At 42.5% G+C, this 21,666-nt stretch overlaps 1 protein-coding gene across 3 annotated transcripts in view; it reads left to right on the top strand.

The window, feature by feature from the left end:
• CCDC85C (coiled-coil domain containing 85C) overlaps positions 1–21,666 on the top strand; it is a 177,706-nt gene that overhangs the window by 126,956 nt on the left and 29,084 nt on the right. For all 3 annotated transcript variants that reach the window (XM_014596429.3, XM_014596427.3, XM_006261047.4), the window contains one exon: positions 1,020–1,124. In XM_014596429.3, the coding sequence (XP_014451915.1) occupies positions 1,020–1,124 (105 nt within the window). The remainder of the gene's footprint in view (positions 1–1,019; positions 1,125–21,666) is intronic.

The raw sequence follows: 21,666 nt of genomic DNA, 5'->3' as shown, positions 1-21,666 counted from the left end.
AGTCAAAAATCTTAATGGAGCATAAAAATCTAAAAGGTCATGCTTTTATAGCTTTAAAGCCAAGAACAATACATTGCTTGATATTCTTAAAAAATTGTAAAGTTAATGAGCATGTTTATGAGTAATGAAGTAATGATATAATTCTCATCCCAGATCCTTGATTTTAGGTTCTGATATACAGGATCTTTAATGGGTGTCCTTTTAAGAAGAATTCTCATTCTAAGAGTGTCTCATTATGGATTCATGGAATGAGAGGACTAATAGCCCAAGACAGGCTCCCTCATAAGAGGATTAATCAGTGCTCTTAAAATACCTGGTAATTTTCTGGTCAGAGTGAGGGGGGGGGGTTGGGTTTTTTTAGTTTAAATGTGTGTTATTTATAATATGTGTGTATATGACATGTAGCATATCTGTTCAGGATGTGTTGTGTACAAGAAATTCTTAGCCAAATAAATAATGTCCCTCTCGCAAACAAGACTATGCAAGCTTTAATAAATACGCGTGACAATATTTAAAAACTCATTACTTTTTCAAATGCCTGTAATAGAAATAGCCAATGTAGACTCAGTGGAAAAACTAGAAATGTTTTCTTCCAAATTTGTATAAGTGCAAAAGACCTTTCTTTTACTGATACATTTTTTTAATTCTTTAGGTAAGCGGTCAGAGTTCATATATAATCCTCCTATTTGCATCTTAACAGAATTTTGATTCAGTGATCCAGAATTCAGATGGAGCCAGACAGAAGAAAATATCTTCCTAGGCTGTCTGTATATAGAGTAGATAGTAAAAGCTTAATTCCCAACTGCTTGCAAATGTTTTTCCAGGTGTTGACAAAAGGAAAATCATTTAAACTCAGATGGTCATTTTAACCATCATTTCAAGAAGTCGCTATGGGAACAGACTGCAGTACAGAAATGGTCATAGGGAAAAAGCTAATAAAGAATGATAATCAGAATGAGCATCATTTTTCTGCTGGCTAATAATACAGACTGTCCTATTTTCTTTCTTTGTCTTTGCAGCAGTCTAGCACCGGGGATTTGAGGACTCTAAGAAAAGGGTTATCCCCGTACCACTCTGAATCACAGCTGTCGTCATTGCCGCAGTATCAAGATGCCATGCAAAATGTAAGAGCCTTTTAGTTACTTGGTGTATTTATACAGAAAAAAAATCTTGAGTTTTCAGTAGAAGAGAGCTTGAGCTGAGGCCCTAAATGCAATTGCTGGCAGGCTGAGCTCCAGCTTTTCTGAACCCTGACGTTTGTGGTGTAAAAGAGGAAGTGGACCCTTCAGCATTCATCAGTCTTAGCAGCTGCATTTTTCCAGAGCTGGGGGAGTTCCTGGAAGTGCTAGCTTTTACCAGTAATACAGATCTCTGTCACCCAGATGCCAATCTTAAAACAAGGTGAGGGCCAGTCAAACCGGTGGCTTGCTTTTCTTAAGTTGCCTTTTCTGATTGACTCAGGTCAAAAAAGCTGACACTGAAGAAGCAAAAGACACCGTGTCCGGTGCCTTAACAATTATTCTGTGAGATCTTTAATGCTTGAATTCTTGGTGCTTCATGTTTACTCTTAACCTTTTCAGCATGGCCAGTAGGTTTCATGTAACATAAAATTTTCCTGTTCTGCTTCCCTTACAATGACAAAAGAATCCTGTTTGACAAAAGTGAGAAGTCCAGAGAGAGCCAAACATTGTATTTTAAGGGCTCCTCCTTCTAGTCCTACACCACCCATGAATTGCTGGGCAAAATGTGCCCAGTGAGAATATACCATGGATTTAAAGTCCTAGAGGATCATTTTTCAAATATTTATCTACGCACTTTGGAATATTATATTTGTTCAACTAAATTACAGCCAAGATTGTACTTAAGAGCATGTGATGCAGTGTCCAGTCACATTCTGGTTGTAATTGACCTGATCTTGCATACAGCTTTAGATGTTCTTTATCATTCAGAATCAGGCTCCCAGTCATTCTTATCGCAGTAACGTGTGTGGAATTTAACAAAATGCCCACTTTATACTTAGAGAGGTATTGATAATGATAAGTCTGAGAATTTGCTAGATTTTGCAGTGCATACTGCAGAGCTCAGCATTGCCTCATTATGGCAAATGTCATTTTAGAGAGGTTTCCAGATTCAGCCTTCTTTGTGTAAATATGATAGGGGGAAAAAAAATCACAATTTGGCAAGTACTAATTCTGTGTAAGGAAAGGGAAAACATCAGTCACTTTGCATATTTTAATAAGAAATATTCAGTAGGTATAAACTTACAGATTTTTTTCTGTTGGATTTTAGTGTTATGAGAAGATGATAACTTGTAAATTAAATAAATTTAATGGAATTCACTTAAATGCCTAGCTTTATCCTACTTATGGTATTTAGGTGATTTGTGAGAGATGAAAGGGTCAAGACTATAGATAGAAAACCGATGGCAGGAGTTTTGTTCTTAGAAGATTATGCCTGTGGAGGAAAGTATTTTTGCTTCTCTTCAAGCATCCTTAACATATAGATTTGGACAGAGCTGCCTGAGTCCAAGGGAGTAGAAATTAGTCTGCAGGGATTTTTTTTTCTGCTTGAGTTCCAGTCCATATAAGACACTTGAGAACCTGCTGTTGCCAGGGGATGCATAGGTTGTTGGTCTGGTGAAAGCTAATAGAAAGGTGTCATATTCAGTGTTAATTGAGTGTTAGTGCTTCCCATTATTACTTAAGAGAAAGTGATGGCTTTTCTAAAAGGTCATAATTAAACCCTTTCTCAAGAGAGTATTCTATTCCTTGAGTGGACTTCCACTTGTCTCTAACATTCCTTCCTTTGTGGAAAATTATCGAGAAAGTTAAGGCAAAACAAATCCCATGTTATTTGGATTTCTTAAGTGTTGGTTTTATTTTATATTTTTTTAGTCCAGGTCACTTTGCTTGTAGGTTCCTGATTAGTACAGAAAGAAATGTCTGTGTTAGTAGCTGGTCCCCTTTCTGGTGAAGGAAAAAGATCTGACAGCCATACTGATTCCTTTAGACCCCTCTGCCACCTTAAGACAGCAAACTGCAAGTCATTATGAGTTTGCTTGTAGGCTTGTATAAGATCACACAGAAGTAAGAGGCTCTGTTCTTTTCTTTTCGAGAGGTCCAACAAGCAGTATTAGATAACTTGTGTTCTGCCCTTTGGGCTCTGTTGTGCAGAAGTCTCTATTCTGTCCCATTCTGTGCAGTGTTCTGGGAATATTAGTGAAGACTGCTGCAGTGTCTTGAGTTGTATGTGATGCTCCTCTGTGCATGTCCAGAGGCTCTGACCCTTCTGGTATAGATCAGCGACTAATGCAAACTAGACCATAGAAGGCATCCCAAACCGGGTTCAAACCAGGGTTGCACCTGGAATACATTCATAGTTTGCAACCAGTGCAGTAAACTGCTGTCTACTTAACTCCTGCAGAGAGTGGAAGAATTAAGTGGGCAGGAGCACATCTATGCCCTGTGATATGCACTGACTACCCAAACCTTTTGGAAGAGGAAGTCTTAGATGCTGATTTTGACTTATACAGCCCTAAATGATTTAGATCCTGACTGCTTAGCAGCTCATTTTCTATGTGGATTCTTTCTCATCCTGGGTAAGCTGAAGGACTTATATTAGCATCTTAGCATCCTGCTGTTTTATGCAGGAGGATGCTAATGTCTTGGCTTTCTCAGTGTGAGGTCCTTGAAACTTGAGTGAACCCACTGGTCACCACAGTGCAGACTTTGGTGATCTTCACTTTGTACTGAAAGCAATACCATTTTCACCAGATTTCTCTGGGGATGTAAGAGGTTGTGTGTATGCCATTGGAGTTGGATATGAGGAATTGCCTAGTCCGAGTTGTATGGATTTCTGTTCATATATTCTGTCCTCAAGATGATTGGGGAAGAATTTTATTTAAATAAATCTAACCAGGTTTTGAAAGGAATAAATGATGATGACATCAGGTACTTGCTAGTCGTATCATAGTAGGAGATGGTCTTGTGGTTGAAGCATGGATTTGAAAGTCATGAGACTTAGATGTGTATTTCTGGCTCTCCTTTAGGCAGACAAGGTTCTTTGGGTGAATCAGTTTCAGTTTCAGCTGAAACTTCCTTAGCCTGACAAAGGGTTTTTGAACCCGAAAGCTTGCTTAATAATTGTTTTCCAACTATTTAAGTTGGTCTAATAAAAGAAGATATCAGATTCACCCAAAGAACCTTGTCTGCCTATGTCCTTAGACCAACATGGCTACAACCTACACCCCTGGCTCTCCTTTAGGCTTTCTCTGTGAACCTGGCCCAGTTCACTCACTTCTCTGTGTTGGAGGTCTTCATTCATGAAATGTGATGGTTGGGGAAATAATTACCAACTTCATTAGAGATGTTTTTGAGGTGTAATTAATCTATGTCTGAGTAGTGCTTCAGGATATGTTCACTGAGTACAGACACTATCATTTGCTTTTTTGCATCTCAGTTTTCTTTCCATCACTGGAGAGGAAATTTCTCAAGTTCTGTTTTGTTTGTATATTGTCCTAGAACATCTAAGGATGGATCAGGCTCACGAGATGGAACTGGAATTGTAACAATTCACATCCCTCATTCTCGTAAAGTGATAATGCTTCACCTTTGTGTGCCTTTAATATTCTCCCAAACAGATTTCTGCCTCAGGGGTGTGGGGGGTGACGGTTTTTCTCACCACAAAAGCAAAGCCATTTTAGCAATTCAGATTGTGTGAAATCTCACTTTCTGTTTTCTGTGCATTTGCTGTCAGAGACAGGGCCTTGGACCACAGCTAAACATGATGGTGAGAGCCAACAGACTCATAGCTCAAGATAGTGAGTCTAGGGTGGGTTTAAAACACTTGCACCTGATTTGATCCTGGGAGGTGCCTCTGCTCTGTCACTCTTTAGACAGGTCTAGGACCTTGTTGAATTCATAGCAGCATCCCACAGCTATTTTAAGGGACATAGTATTGCCCAGTATTTGCATACAAATCTAATCCAGTCCATCAGTCAGTCAATAAATAATGTGTGTGCATACAAATAAACAATAATTTGGGAAAATAATGCCTACAATGTCTAGATTGTCCCTGCGGAACAGGGAGACGTTAGCAAATTGCTTAGGTGGCTGTTGGGGTGGAAGAGTAGAAAACTTTATGGATCTTATTTTGTTTTCGGAGAACCAGGATACTCTTGCTCTCTGGAAACAGTAAAAAGAGACCTTTTAAAAGTGGGGATCACAAGGAGGGCCAAATTCCTAAATATTGACATTTAACCCCAGGATTGTAAAGGGTTTGAAGCACCATTGGGTCATTTTTGGAGGTTTTTCTTCATAACCATACATTCTTTTTTTTCTCCTTTTTTAATAGAGATGCACATATTCACATGGCTCCAGCAGCTGGGATCTTAAGTAAAACAAGATATTCTATGATGCACATAACAGTATGAGAATGGAGTATGCACTTGCTAATATAATTAAGGGATAGTGGGGCCTCAAAGTTGTTACCTTTCAAAGATGTACCTGACTCTCTTCACTTCTATCAGGTTGTGCTTGCTCTGGACTGCTCAAATGGGAAATAAGTGGTGGGACCACCCTCATGATAAATTGTGATATATATTCCTCTTAATGTTCTTTCTTATATTCTTGACATATTACTGAGTTCACATCTCAGTGAGATGGATGGAGCAGTTCCTGCTTCTTAGAACTGTTGTTCCAGGCTCTTCGCAGCCTCATTTATGTTCCAATTATACTGAGTTTTCTTCCCAAGCAGCTCAACTTGCTTGTTATTAAAGTGAAAGCTGAGATCCTGCAAAATGGCAGCTTCAGAGAAGTGCCAATACAGTGTTTATACCATGATCCAGCCTTGTTAAAAGGTAAAGACTGTTGCTGCAGAGCTCTTGTGGATGAGTACAGACCATTCCAGTGTTCCTAGGAACATTCTCCTGTCATCACAAGCAGTGATGATGACTTCTGAACCTGCGTGTAAATTTATCAGGCTGAGAGTTAGTGTTTTTTCCCTCTTGTTGATGGGGTTTGTAAGTCCCACATGGGAATAAAGGAGCAAGACCTCAGCTGCAGCCCAGACACAGATCCCTTTCAAGTCTTAGGTACTTGACTGCTTCCAGATCCACCCTATATAAAGACTGTGCCAGGGAATAAGTCAGGTCAGGGTGGGAATCTTCAGTCCCATTTGACACTTGAGGGGTAAGTATGGTGGAGCTGAGATGAGGACAACAACGTAAAGGGTGAGTGGAGACTGCGGGGTGTGACTGCTTGCACAAGAGACTGAAAGTGTGGTCTTCTGGGCTGTGAAAGGGGCAAAACCCACCTCGCTCATCTACACTTCTATGAGAAGGCTGTTCCAAAACCTTACAGCACTGGGGGTCAGAAACACCTACTCTACAGCCTAGGGTATTCATGCTCAGATAATACCTATGTTATGCCAACATTGCCTTGTAACTTAACTCCCTCTTTGCTATTTTCCTCATGATACATTTTACAGAGCAGTCTTATCCTTTCCCAGCCCTCGTTTTTGTAGGCTAGATAAACCAAGTTCTCTTTTGGGGGAAGAGGCATTCCATCCTTCTGATCATGGCACTAGGTTTTTTCTACATTTGTTCTAGTTTGAATTCATCCTTTGTGAACACAGGGTGACCAGCATTATATGCAGGATTCAAGATGAGGTCTTGCAAGTGCCTGGTACAATGGCATGACTCCTTTCCTGTCTCTACTGGAAGTACCTCACTTGAGGCATTTTAGGATTGTTTTTGTTTGTTTTTTTGTTTTTTTTAATAGTTGCAATTCATTGGTAGCTCACAATTATCCAGTGATCAGCTAATTCATCTAGGTATTTTCTCTTCCTCTCTTGTTCCTCACTGATTAATCCCCATCTTTTATCAGAAATTCTTGTTGTTAATCCTTAAGTACATGACCTTGCCATTTCTACTACTAAATTTCATCCCAATTTTATTATTTTAGTCCTCAGTCACCCAGTTCTCTCTGTTTAATACTCTGAAATCATCTGAGTTGCAGAGACTAACAGGTCCAACTATAGACTAATAATTACAGAATTGTTTTTTCTTTTCTTAAATACAGACATGTTTGTCCTTCTCCACTCAGTTGGTACCACCATCGATTTGATGCTACCCTGCCTTGTGTCATCAAGAAATATTACTTGCAGGCTCCTGTTTTTTGTGTTAGGGTCACTAATGGGGTTCTTTAAATAGGATTCATCCCAGGCTGATACTGGAGGAACTCTCCTAGTGATTTCCCTTTCACCCAGTTATTTCTCTTTCAGTTTAACTGGTAATTTCCCATGTAATACCACATCAAATGCTCTACTTGGGTCCAGATAATTTAGAACTATTTCATTATTTTTGTCTCAAAAGTCAGTTCCTAAAAAAGATAATGGGTGCTGCATACTTCCCTGTTTTTAATCTTTTCTTCAAAATTTGTTCCAAATTCTCACATGCTATTGAGGTCAGATTAACACCTCAGTAGGTGCCAGGATAACTTGTTTTCCTTTTCATAAATAAAAATATGACATTTGCAGTTCTGCAGTCAACCACTCTGATCTGAGACTTTCCTGACAATCCTTTTTGCTGACTTGCAGTTTTATGTGTCAGTGTTTTGGCACCATGCGTATGATGATTTCTTTTCCCAGGCCTCATTCCCACTAGCCATCCTGTCTTTGCATCCATGTTCTACATCATCCTGCTATTGAAAACAAGGCAAAATATTCATTTAATTTTGGGTTGTATCTATATTATCTTTAACTTTACACTATCCTCATTGCATAGGATCCTCAGTACTTATCTCATTTAATTTATATAGCTGAAGAACTTTTGTTTTAAATTCCTTTGATGAATCTAGCTCAGCTTGACCTTTGGTAATTCTTACTTTATCCTTGCACATTCTGATGTAGCTTCTTTGCCAGTCAACCTTTTTGCCATTTTCTTAGAAGCTCACTCTGCTTACTCCAAACATTGTTTTTTTGAGATGGTAGTTCACGCACATTAGGTCAGGAGCCCTTCCCTGCAAGTTCTTCCCCTGGCTTGACATGTAAATTCCATGTAGATTTTGCATGTGATTTAGAGATTCCAAGCCTTTTAAGTTCCAGTATCACAGTTGGGAATATTTGGGCTTTACCAAATTGGTAGTATTTATTTTCCTGTATGTATCTAGCAAGTTAGTGTAGGAATGACATGGTTCCTAGTAGTAATTATCTGTAGTAACATTGAAGAGATCACAAAGCATATCCAAATCTGACTTTGGGGATGTATACGAGGCCCACTACTGCTACTCCAGTTAGGTCTCTCCCATGTTACCTTTCATGAATTAGTACAGAAAAAGGTAACTTTAATAGCCTGGCCTCATGTTCCTACAATGAAGTATCTTCACTCCACCAATTAAAAAACCTGATTTACCAGAGGGAAAAGTCATTGGGATTTGCTTTTTGTTACCACTCTCCCAGAGGTATAATTTTGCTTGTCATAGCAAACAATGTAGCCATAAAAAGAATTGCACTTTTCTGTAATTTGATTCATTATCTTGAATCTTATAGGGTGTAGGGTTTCAGGAAAATGTGTCAATTTGAAGAGGTTTTTTTTCAAAATTAGAAACAAAATTAAATTCATTATAATTATGTGGAGCTTTTATAGCAATTTGCTAACAAAGATAAAATACTTTTGGTGGCCTATGTGTGTTTATTTACATATACATATATAGTCTTTAGGTAAGACTGTTTACCTATATGAATATACATGTTCACACACAATATCCATACTTTGTGGAATTGCTTTTGTTACTGTGTAAATATATGTACTATATTCATAAGAAACTCATTCATTGTTTATAGAACGCTTTCTAGATATACTTCTGAAAAGTGCATTTTCTCTTGCCATGCAGTGGATGTCTTTATTATTAAATGAAGAAAAAAACACTATTGTATATGTATGAGGGAAGCACTTGGATAATACAGTGATCTGTACTGTAGCACATTCTAAGATATATGGGATATTGCCTCAGCTTGCTGCTGAGGTGGTGTGGGAAGGCAGGATAATGGCAGCCAGAATTCATACCACTGCTCTAATGAGAGTCCTGTCTGGTCCTTTTAGGTGGAAAGTCAGTGACCCCCACACAAGACATCTTTGATATGAGGACTGAGTAGAAAGAAAAGTGGCATAAGAATAGGAAATAATTTCTTCTTTTGTCATCTTTCTCTGAAGGGAAATATCAGGAAGCTAATGTTTGATATAATCACTGAAATCCATAAAGGATGAGACCATAATCAAAATACAGGATCATAGGAAAGTAGGGCTGGAAGGAACCTCACAAGGTCATTTAGTCCCTGATCATGGCAGGATCATCCCTGACTAAATCATCCCATCCAAGTGTCTGTCTAACCTGCTTTTGAAAGTTTCCTAACATGGAGATTCCACTGCTATGCTAGGTAGCCTCTTCTAATGCCCATACTCGGAAAGTTCCTCCTAATCTCCAGCTCCAGTTTGAGGCCATTACTCCTAGTTCTGTCACTTACAGCCACATAGAAAACCCATCTCCATCCTCTCTATAATCACCCTTCAGGTATGTGAAGACTATTATCAAATCTTCCCTCTGTCTTGTCAGATTAAATAACTCTAGTTCTTCCAGCCTTTCCTCATAAGTCTTGACTCTGAGGCCCCTAATCGTCTTTGTTGCCTTGTGCTGAACTCTTTCCAATCTGTCCATGTCCTTCTTGAAGCGTGGGCCCAAAACTGGACACAATCTTCCAGGTGGAGAGTCATCAGTGCTGAACAGAGAGAAAGAATTACTTTCCTTGATTTGCAAGTGACACTCCGATTAATACAACCTAGTAGTGGCTTTTTTTTTTTTTGTAATAAGAACATGTTGCTGGCTTGTATTCAGTTTATGGTCCACTGTAACCCCAGGCCCTTGTTTGCAGTACTGTAGCCTAGCCACTCATTCCCCAGTCTGTTTTTGTGCATGTGGTTATTCCATCCCAAGTGCAGGAATTTGCACTTCTTGTTAAATTTCATCCTGTTGATTGAAGACCATTTCCCAGTCTATCTAAGTCATTCAGGATCCTAGCCTTGCCTTCCAGAGTGTCCACAATTCAATCCAACTTTGTGTTATCCACAAATTTCCTAACTGTGCACTTGATCTCAACCTACAAATCATTAATCAATATGTTCAACAATACTAGACCCTGGACAGACCCCTGGGGAATCCCACTTGGTATCTCCCCCCAACTGGGCATGGAACCACTGATGACTACTCATTGAGCAGGATGATCCAACCAGTTAAGTATTCATCTTTAATCTAGTCTGTATGTCCTTAGCTCGTTAATGAGGATGTTTTGGGAAACAGTGTCAAGCCTTGCTAAAGTCAAGGTATGCCACATCCATTGCTCTCCTCTCACTCACAGACCCTGTCACCTTATCATAGAAGGAAATAAGGTTGATCAGGCATGACTTATTCTTAGGGAATCCATGCTGTCTGTCTGATTACCTTGTTCTCCTTTAAGTGCTTCACAATGGATTCCTTGACAATCTGTTCCACAATCTTTCCAGGTATGATTCCCTGGATCCTCTTTCCCCTTCTTAAAGGCAGGCACTAGATTTGCCCTTTTCCAGTAGTCCGGGACCTCACTCAACCTCTGTGAGGTCTCGGAGAGGATAGCCAATGGCTCTGAAATTACCTAAGCCAGTTCCTTCAGTACCCTAAGGTGCATCTGGCCCTGCTGACTTGAAAACTAAGTAATTCCTAACCTGTTCTGACATTACCCTAGGCTGTTTGTCTCCTTCCCTATCTCTGCTACCAACTGAACTCATCAGCTGTTAGCTGCCCCCATTTATGAAAACTGAAGTAAAAAAGCTTAACTACTTCAGCCTTCTGTGACTAGCTTGCATTCCGCATTTCATAAGGGACCTGTGGTATCTCTAGTCATCTTATTACTTTTGACATACCTATAGAATACCTTTTTATTGCCTTTTATGTCCCTTGCCAGCTGCATCTCACATTGTGCCTTGGCCTTCCAGAATGTCTCCCTACATGCCTGTGAGATACTCTTATACTTTTCCCTAGTACTATGACCAAGTTTCCAATTTTCATAGGATTCCCTTTTGAGTTTTCAGCTCTTTGAAGAGATTGCTGTCTAGCCAGGTGGTCTCTTATTGCACTTCTTATCTTTCATCAGGATAGCTTGTTCCTGAACCCTAAAAGAGCCTCCTTAAAGTGCAGCCAGCTCTCCTGAACACCTTTCCCCTGAGACTTGCCTCCCAAGGGATCCTACGAACGAGGTCCCTGAATTTTGTTAAAGTTTTGCTTTTCTGAAGTCCATTGTCTTTATTCCTTCCTTCCTACCTGTAGGATCTTGAACTCTATCATTATGTGATCACTGTCACCCAAGTTACCTTCCACCTTTACATGCTTAACCAATTCCCTCCTGTTTGTGTGTAGGAAGTCAAGAAGACCTTCTCCCTTCGTTGGCATCTCTACCATCTGAATCAAAAAGTTATCCCCAACACACTCCAGAAACTTTCTGGACTACTTGTGCACTGCAGTGTTTCCCTCTTAGCAGATGTCCTGATAATTAAAGTTCACCAAGTACTGTGATTTGGAAACTTCCATCACCTGTGTAAATAAGGTCTTGTCCACCTCCTCTTGTTTTGGAGGCCTGTAGCAAGCACACACCATAACATCTCCCCTGCTGCTGTCCCCTCTAACCTTTATCCAGAGGCTTTCATAGATTTAATAGATTTTTAGGGTTGGAAGGGACCTTAGTAGATTATCGAGTCCAATTATCTGCCCTGGGTGCTTGTCTAGTCTCCTCTTAAAGACCTCCAAGGTAGGGGAGAGCACCACCTCCCTTGGAAGCCCATTCCAGATTGTGGAAATCTTCACTGTAAAGACATTTTTCCTAATGTCTAATCTAAATCTGCTCTCCATCAGCTTATGGCCAGTGTTCCTAGTAACCCCAAGGGATGCCCTGGTAAACAGAGTACCTCCTATTCCTTGCTGCTCCCCCACCTTAGGTGGGGGGGGCAGCAAGGGGGCTGCCCCCCGCTTAAGGTGATATATGAGGTGATTGACCACTAGATGAATATGAGCTTTCAATGTGATGCTGCGGCCAGTAAAGCAAGAAAAACGCTGGCTTGCATCCATAGATGCTTCTCAAGCAAATCCCAGGATGTCATTTTCCTGTTGTACTCGGCCTTGGTGAGGCCACAGCTGCGTCCAGTTTTGGGCTCCACAATTCAAAAAGGATGTGGAGAAGCTTGAGAGTCCAGAGAAGAGCCACGTACATGATCAGAGGTCAGGAAAACAGACGACAGGCTGAGAGCCCTGGGACTCGTTAGCCTGGAAAAGCGCAGGCTCAGGGGTGATCTGGTGGCCACCTATAAGTTTATCAGGCGTGTTCACCAGGGTCTGGGGGAACGATTGTTCACCACAGCACCCCAGGGAATGACAAGGTCGAACGGTTATAAACTCCAGCAAGACCGTTTCAGGTTGGACGCAAGGAAGAATTTCCTCACTGTCCGAGCCCCCAGGCTCTGGAACAGCCTGCCACCGGAGGTGGTTCATGCACCTACATTGAATGACTTCAAGAGAAATTTGGATGTTTATCTTGCTGAGATCCTATGACCCCAGCTGACTTCCTGCCCTTCAGGCAGGGGGCTGGACTTGATGATCTTCCGAGGTCCCTTCCAGCCCTAATGTCTATGAAATCTATGAAGGTGCGCTGCAGTTTCCAGAAGCTGTTTCTTGGGAGGGTAGGGGGGAATTGTATGTTGTATGTGAGAAAATATGGTAACAACTGGAAGAAGAATTAGATTGTATTCATTTTTAAGGGGCCTATCTTATAATTATAAAAATCATCTCCAATTCATATGTGTTGTAGCACTGGGGAACCCGAATGAGCTTCCCCTCTGAGATCACATTGTCTTAAATATCAATTGTGCATCTTTGTGAATGGAGAAAAAAACATCACTCTAAGGGAATCATGCCACTGTGCTCCTGGATTTGTGCAATCAATACCCACTGTCTTCAATTGGAGTTTTGTACAAGGACCTTAGAACAGGATATAGCCCATCAGGTCTGCTGATTGCCTGTGTCTGAGGCAGCAGTTGCCTGATGAACACAATTCCTTTTTTAATGTAGGGCAAACAAGGAATGAAGAGCACAGCAGAGAGAAGCTTATTCCTGCTGACAATGCTGATAGCACCATGATGCTATTGAACAGACAAAGAGAAAAAAATTAAAGCAGTCTTTTTGCTGCTGCAACAGTAGGGGGTGAAGAAGGGAAAATAAAATAAAATAAAAGGTTTGTCAGTAGGGCAGCAGAATTTGCAGTGTAGGGGATGCTATTTGAAAGCTTCAGAAAGCACATCACTAGCATCTGCATCTTTAAAGATCATTGCTTATATCATTGGTGATTATAAAAGCTTTAAAAAGAGAGTATTGTTTCTCTCCAAAATACTCAACAAGAAGTTATCCAAGGACAGAGTTCCAGGATCAGATTAGCAAAAGAGACCCACAATTCACACACACTTCACATTTCCATCTCCTTTTAGTTGTCATCCCAAACCTCTTAGAGTAGGAAGAGGAGAGAAATCTCCCTATTTTGTTTCTTGCTTTTGGACAGCACCTGGTGGATAGTTGCTTTGATTTTTCTGCCTCATGCATTAGCATGATAACATCACTGTTAGGAAGTCCTTCTGGCCTCATTCTTCCCCCAGCTGTTTACCAGTAATGGCAACAACAAAGCTGTAACTTAAACTTGGAAAAGTAGCAGGCAGTTAGGAGCTGCCTAGAAGAGGATTGCCAGAACCAGGTGTGCAAAAAATCATCACTCCCTTCCTTTCCCTTCCCTTCCTCTCCCAGTCAAAAGATGTAGTAACCAATCTTTAAGACGAGGAGGAGGGAGGATCTAGGAAATTATAGGCCGGTCAATTTGACCTCAATACTGGGTAAAATTTTGGAAAAAATTATCAAGAAATCTGTTTGTGAGAGACTGGCAGAAGGCATGATGCTGAAGGATAGCCAACGTAGTCTTTTTGTGGGCGGGTTGTGTCTGACCAAGCTTGTTTCCTTCTATGAGCAAGTAATGAACCGATTAGATGTGGGAGATGCGGTTGATGTCATATACTTGGATTTCAAAAAGGTCTTCAATGTGGTCTCCCATGATGCTCTTATAAAAAAACCCCAAACAACTGGGGGATTGTAGGCTGGCAGAGTCCATGGTCAGGTGAGTTGGGAACTGGCTAAGGGGTTGAACTCAGTGTTAGTGAACAGGTCTATATCATCTTGGCAGGAGGTGGCCATTGGTGTCTCATAGGGTTTGGTTCTTGGCCCCATGCTGTTCAACATCTTTATCAGTGATTTAGATGAGGATGTGAAAAGCACGCTGGCCAAGTGTGTGGATGATATAAATTATGGGGAAAAGTGGTCATGCTAGGGGATAGGATGCGGATCCAGACAGATCTGGATAAGCTGGAATGGTAGGCAGAGCGGAACCGGATGCAGTTCAATAAGGATTAATGCAGAGTGCTTCATCTGGGGAGAAGTAACCAGCATCATGAATATAGGTTAGGAGGAGATGTCCTTGCCGGCATGATGACTGAACAGGATCTTGGGATTATGGTTGATCACAGGATGAACATGAGCCACCAGTGTGATGCTGTAGTCAACAGAGCTAATAGCATCCTGGGATGCATTAGTCAATACGTCATGAGCAGGGCTAAGGAATTGATACTTCCCCTCTGCTTGGCGCTGGTGAGACCCCAGCAGTAGTACCATGTCCAGTTGTGGGTGCTGCACTTCAAACAAGATGTGGAGAATCTTGAAAGGGTCCATAGAAGGGCCACAAGAATGATTAAGGGCCTGAAGGGCTAACCTTATGAGGAAAGATGCAAGGGATCTGGGACTCTTCAGCCTGGGGAAGAGAAGACTGAGGGGAGACTTGGTGGCCATCTGTAAGTATGTAAGGGGTGAATATCGGGGGCTGGGAGAAAAACTGTTCATCAGGGCGCCCTAGGGGAAGACAAGGAACAATGGCCATAAACTGTTAGAGGATGGTTTAGTTTGGGTGTAAGGAAGAACTTCTTTATGGTAAGGGTGACCAGAGTCTGGAATAGACGTCTCAAGGAGGTGGTGCAGTCCCCTACCTTGGAAGTCTTCAAGAGGAGACTGGACAGACACCTCTCTGGGATCATTTGATCTCAGCAGTATTCCCGCCCAGAGCAGGGGGGTTGGACTCAATGATCTTTCCAGGTCCCTTCCAGCCCTTAATTTTTATGACTTCTGTGAATAGATTAGCGTAAAAGTCTTGAAGATTTCAAAATAATTCTGGCCTCTGTTTCTCTACTTGCCTTCTGTTCTTTGCATGCATTTTCTAGCTTTTCTCTGATTTACTTCTTTTTAAAAGGAAGCTGGGATTCTGCCTGAGGGCAGAAGACCTGGTGCTGTCAAAGGTGTGTGGTTGCAGCACATGCTGACATGCCTGAGCTACAGTAATTTTAATTTAGCTGGCTTGGGTAGTGAAATGCTATGATGAAAGAGGCCTTAGGCACTGAGAACATACACAGGATCTCTGCGGGGTTTGTGCCACTGTTGCTTTTGTGGCTGCTATTTGTGTGAGAGTGCTGATTAAAGCTACCTCAGGTGTGTACTATGGTCACCATCCTGAACCATCTGATTCCAGGAGCTGGGGCTTTAAGAAAAACAGCCAATAACACATTTATGGCAAAAAGGCCATGAAGTGTAGAACAGTTTTGGCAGCTTGGCTCTTGGACCACCCAAAGACCTTTCGTAACATCAGTGGGAGAGAACAGGAGAGTGGAAAAACCCTTAATCCTTTCAACAGGAGCTTCCTTAAAGTGTAGAAATACTATTCTATGTGTCTCTCATACTTCTTTAATAGAGAATTCTGAAAAGGACTATTTTTTTTTCTTAAAAAAGTATCCCTCAGTGCCAGTCACTTAGCACTGCATTAACACACTGTAATTGTCTGTTCGGGGGGGGGGGGAAGAAAACCTTCTATAATATTATTGCTATCGGTATTTGGACTTGCAGCTTGTTTTGAGTATATATTAGTTGACAGAAACTACTTTAAATGCATCATACTAATAATGGTTGGTAATGACGTTTAAGAGGCCAGGTTGCCTATGTGATGCTGTAGGGTTCTGAGGAGGTGTGTATGTCTTTACACAGCACATAACAAATTGAGATGTGTTGCACCCTTAAATCAAAACCAGAACTCAGGCGTTTTGAGCTAACACCAGTGGAACTTGGCCCAAGGAGTTGAAAGCATTGTGGGGAGTCCAGGGAAGTGGAGCTCTGGTCTAGCATTCATGCAGGACAGGTAGGTAGAGTCCATCTAAATCCTGTCTGTATGTGAGAGTTAGTTGCAAAAGAATGTCCAGGCTTTTCCTTTATTCTCTTTTTTATGCAGTACCACAGGAGCTCCCCTCCCCTGGCCATGCTGTCTGAGATGTGACACACGCCTGCAGGGAGAGGGGATGCTTTTCTGCTGGCTGTATTGGAGGCTGGGTCCAGGAGGCACTGAAACAGTTAAGTTGGTTTTTTATTAATCGGATGGGCCATGTAAGCCCTTTTTGTTGCTTAAGTAGATTTCATTCCACTCTGCCAAGGCCCTGAAGATAGGTTTTGTCTGACTAGTGGGTGGTGGAGCTATGCAGCTGGGCACTGCCTGGCTCCTGGACATACCCGATGGTTAATTCATGGATTTGAGTGTTTACAGGGCCAGCTGCTCTGGATGATTAATAGGAGGCAAATTAAATAATGCTGAAAGGAGATTAGCATCTGGAATAAAGTTCCTTGAATTTGGGAGAGAAGATGCTAATACCAAGGACTTGATGGCTCACTCCTTTCAGCAGCAGCAGTGAAGTGTTTAGGGAAGTACAGTAATACCCTTCTATTGAAGACAAACTGTCTTTCTGTGATTTCTCCCCATATTTCCCTCTGAAGGAGACGTGCTTTTTTACTCGTATCCTGACTTTGGGAATGTAGGACAGTGTAGCCATTTAAATGTACAAGACACACAGCGCTTTGGTTTTAAATTGGATGCCTGCATTCTTTCTGAATAGTGGGCATGTGATAATGAAGTGTCACCATCGCTTTGGATCAACTGCAGTGCTGGTGAGCAGACAAACCATGCAGAGAACTGTTCAGAACAATTTCAGAGAATCTCCCTTCTTTCTGGCTATGGCTATCCTAAGCAAGTGCTGTACTCAGGAAGGGTCGCTGAGGGGGACTGGTGCAACACAGCGGGGTGGTAAGGAGGAATTGGTCTATAGTGCACTCGGCTAAGTGGATCATAAAGGAACCTGTAATGGTTGTCACTCAGTCTCCCCTCCTTGAGACCACATTAATATCACTAGTAGGAGGTAGGTTTGGTTGCTTGTCAGAGTGCCTTCAAGTGGTGCTGTCATCATCAGCCATAAGAGGAGCTGGTTCTCTCAAGTGCACCACATAGCAGTAGCAAAATTGTGCTACAGGCATGAGCTGCATACAGCGAGATAGAAGGGGGCTTCAAACTAAGGGAGGGGGAAATGTCAGCTTCAGATCATGTCATGCTTGGAATGTACTCTGTCCTGTCTCTTGGTTTCAGCCATTAATCCTTCTGTGTTTGCAAGGCAGCCAGAGGAGGTAAATGAGGTGTCAGCTGTGAATGAAAACTTCCAGATTTGTCAATGAGAATGGTAAAGAGCATCGTATTATGGATAAAAGAAATTTGAGGCTGACTGCCAATTGTATTTCAAATCCCTTTTAAGAGCCTGTTATGCACTGAAGACAAAGACCAAATATGAGCAACCTAGAGTACAGAAAAGGACGGACCAGAGCTGAAATAGATCTCCCTTCTCTCTCCTGATTTTGGGTCTTACTCAAGAGCTCTCTAAATCAAACTGAGCAAGGCTTTCAGTTTAGTAAAGTGATATTTCTGTATCCGGCACAGCTCCAATTCTGATATGCTTGCATTGGGCACATTTTTTTCCCTAACAAGGTAGTGGGAATATGTTAAGATCAAAAGGAGAGAAATTTTCGGCACAATCTCTCAGAGCTGCTACTCAGTGGGCGACGATAACATATTAAAGCTGAGCTGTGAGTTGGCACTTTCTGTTTCTGAATGAGTCATCCTTCAGTTTAAGATAAGTAAGTGTTGGGTTATTTTAAGTAGGTTTGCAGAAGTTGAATTAATTGCTTTGTAAATCCAAATACTGTTGAGTCTGGGCTAGTCACTACCTGTGGAACCTCGCACTTCCATGCAATGTTTGTATTTTGAATTGACTGAGTTTCAGCAGCAGGGACTTCACGATTGTGCCAGCAAGGTTTGCAGAATGGCCATCTGCACATGCAAAATGGGCAATTGCACATCCATGCAAATTGGGTCTCTCAGTGAGCGAGTCACCAAGCTATGATTGCTGTTGCCAAAACGGCTAGTTTCGTTCCCCTGGAGGCTTGTTCAATTACCCTCAAGGAAAGAGTCACACATACAGGCTGGGTCCATCTAGGTTTATTGTTTGCAAACAGTTCGACCGAGGAGCAGAGAGCTCAAATCAGGGCCGACGATGAGTCCGGCCTGGAATCACATTTTTATAGCTTACGTTCAACAGAGTCTTGACGTACTAGAAGTTTATTGGCTGCAGTACCAGTTCCTAATTGTGACGTCTTATCTTGTAGGCTGTACTTAACTAGTTATTGGTTAATGTGACTTATCAGGGTTAGTACGTGCGCACTCAAAGGTAGAATTGCAGCATGCTCAGAAGAAAAGAGCAATTTCAACAAAGTTAGTTAAACTTTAGTAACTTCTTATCTTAACGTAACCTTAAGGCACTGGACAGAGATAATTTCAAAATGCAAGGCAAGCAGTAAGAACCACAGCTTGGACATTAGACCTCCTGATCTTTACACAAAAGGGTCATAAGATGGTCATAAGACACTTCTATCATATGGTTGTTGCTCAAGCATTACTGCAAAATTATGGGGGCTAACGTCTTTTTACTACATTGCAAGAGCTATTGTTTCTGATTCCAAGTGTTCTCTTTTCTCAGTTGTAGATGACTAGTATAGCGCATTACCTGGGTCTCCAGTGTGCAGAACTGCTATGTGTGGTGCAGTTTTATTATCTAGTTGTCTTACACCATGAACGGGGACATAGTTACAGTAGCATACATTTACATTGCCCAAGCCATTGTGTAAACTGACTGTATTTTGCACTTGTGGATGTAGTTAAACTCTGCATATACCAATGAGTGTTTCCATAGTAACTGATGTACTTCAGAGACAGGGTAAAAAAGGACACAGAAAGATCAAGATAAGTGGCATAGCATGTGATGGTGTGGAGTGCTGTAACAATATATCCTGTAGGCCTTGATTCCTGTTAATTCTTTATTAAGCTGTTTTAAACTACAGAGCACACAATAAAAATATCAGCTAGAGCAGTGGTTCTGTACCCTTTTGGACTCAAGGCTCCTCTCACTCCCAACCCACAGCTCTCCATCCCCACAGCCCTGCCGGTGCATCTCACTCCCGACCTGCAGCTCCCTGCTCGTGGGGTATGGGGTGGGTGGTGTGGGGAAGAGGGCACGTGCATCCCCAGATTTGTGTGCTCACAACAGGCATGGGGCTGCAGTCTTGCTGGACTGGCACAGGCAGGAGCCGCCCCAGTGGCTGGGTTGTGGCATGGGAGGCAGCGGGGCAACAAGACCTTCTGCTGGGCCCCTTGCACCAGCCATGCTGCCCGCAGCAGAAGGAGTAACAGACAGGAGAGGGGCTTGCTGATCTTTCCTCCTCCTGCCTCCAGCTGCTCATGTGCCGCGCCACAGCTCTGCCCTGCTGCCGTAGCCTGACTGCTGTCACTCCCCTCAGTGCGATCGTGAGGATGACATTGCGTCTCTCAGGCCCCTTCTACATGCTACTCATGTTACACAATTAACTGGTTATTGGTATGATGAATTTAGTCTAGCTACATGTGCAAAGTAGTTGTCCCTCCATAAAAAGGTCCATCCAGCTACAGATAGAGCTTGAAAATGTGTAACAATTTTATAGTTGGTTTCTATCCAGTTTTTATTTGAACAAGCAGCAAGAAACATACCCATGCCTCTGCGGGTGGGAGCCCCATCAGCTGAGTCCCAGAGCTGACCACCACCCACTGCCATGGCTGGGAGTCCTGTAGCTGACAGGATTCCCAGCCATGGCAGTGCCCCATATGTTGCTGTGGCTGCTAGTGCCATCAGCTGACAAGACTGCCACTGCAACATGCCCCACATTGCTGTGGCTGTGTGTCCCAAGTGTGGGGATCTCAGTCATGGCACCATGTGGGATACTACCACAGCTGTGAATCCCATCAGCTGTGGGACTCGCCCCTGTAGAAACCTGCTACTTGCTGATGCAGGGGGAGCCTGGGATTGTGATCGCAGGCTGTCCTGGCACTGGCAGTAAGGCGTGATAGGATCTGATGCCGGATCCTACAATCCCACTCCCTGCCATGCATGTGTGACATGGCAGGAAGCGCGATTGTGTCGATTGTTGATCAGATCCTATCACGCCTTTACTTAAAGGTCTAGATGGGCCCTCTGTGTCTCGGTTTCCAATCTGCGAAGTGCAGATAATGTGACTTCCTGATCAATGATGTATGTGAAGCACCTGGATGTCAAGGTGATGGGTGTCAAACAAAAATCTGGAAAGAAGCCAAACAGAGCAAAGTAAAAACTGTAAAGCCAATGGGAAACATTAAATCCATACCCAAGTTTTATCCAGCTATTTGTGGACACATCTCTACTTCACTTGTAGTTTTCATTAGTCAGTTGCAGCCATATAACCATGCATTATCACATGTGATTATATTTGTCTTTGTCTTCAGGTTTGGACACATGATATATTATTTCTGGGTAATTTGGCTTTTCTTCAGAGTAAAAATAGAACAGATATATAGGCAAAACTTTAAACTGATGCAAGTCATTCCACTCCAGGGTGAAGTGACCTTCAGAAAGTGAAGAGTATCTGTGTGTCAGTACAAATTGCACCTAGCCGCTTATTGGAGTTGCTACTGTTATACCCACCATGGGCAGCAAGTTTGGAAGGCAGATTGCATGCCTGCTCCTAACTACTTAGTACAATCTAATGTAAAGTTCTTCATGTTAATTGTTATATGTCTGTACTAGAGGTGCACCAGTGTATCGGTCCATATTGGATTGGCACCAATGAAAGGAAAATTGATATGTTTAGCAGTCAGCTTTTTTGGCTGGTGTAGCTGATAATGTCATTGGTAAATACCGTGTACACGTGCACAGTTGCAGCATGCATGTGGCCAAGAATGCAGCCTGGCAGCTTGGAGAGCAATTTCTGGCTGGTAAATTGGTAGGGGGGAAGGGGCATGGGGGGGAGCAGATCGAGGCCCCCACAGTGAGGGAGGGAATGGGGCAGGGACAGGTGCTGCCCAGCTGGCGTGCCGGGGGGGGGGGGGGGGACTGGGCGGGGCACAAGATGGAGCTCCAGGCAGCTCCTTGGGAGGGTACAGGGTGGGGAGGAGGGGTGGCTACCTACTCCTGCGTGCACCCCTGAGGGAGGCATGAGAGGTATATGCCCCCTGGATTTGTGTGCAGGGCAAGGGTAGGCTACCTGCTGTGGGGTCAGGGCCAGGGTGTATGTCGGCCTTTTC

This window comes from Alligator mississippiensis, chromosome 2 (genome assembly GCF_030867095.1).
Source record: "Alligator mississippiensis isolate rAllMis1 chromosome 2, rAllMis1, whole genome shotgun sequence".
Lineage (NCBI taxonomy): Eukaryota > Metazoa > Chordata > Crocodylia > Alligatoridae > Alligator > Alligator mississippiensis.
This window is presented reverse-complemented; position numbering and strand designations above follow the sequence as displayed.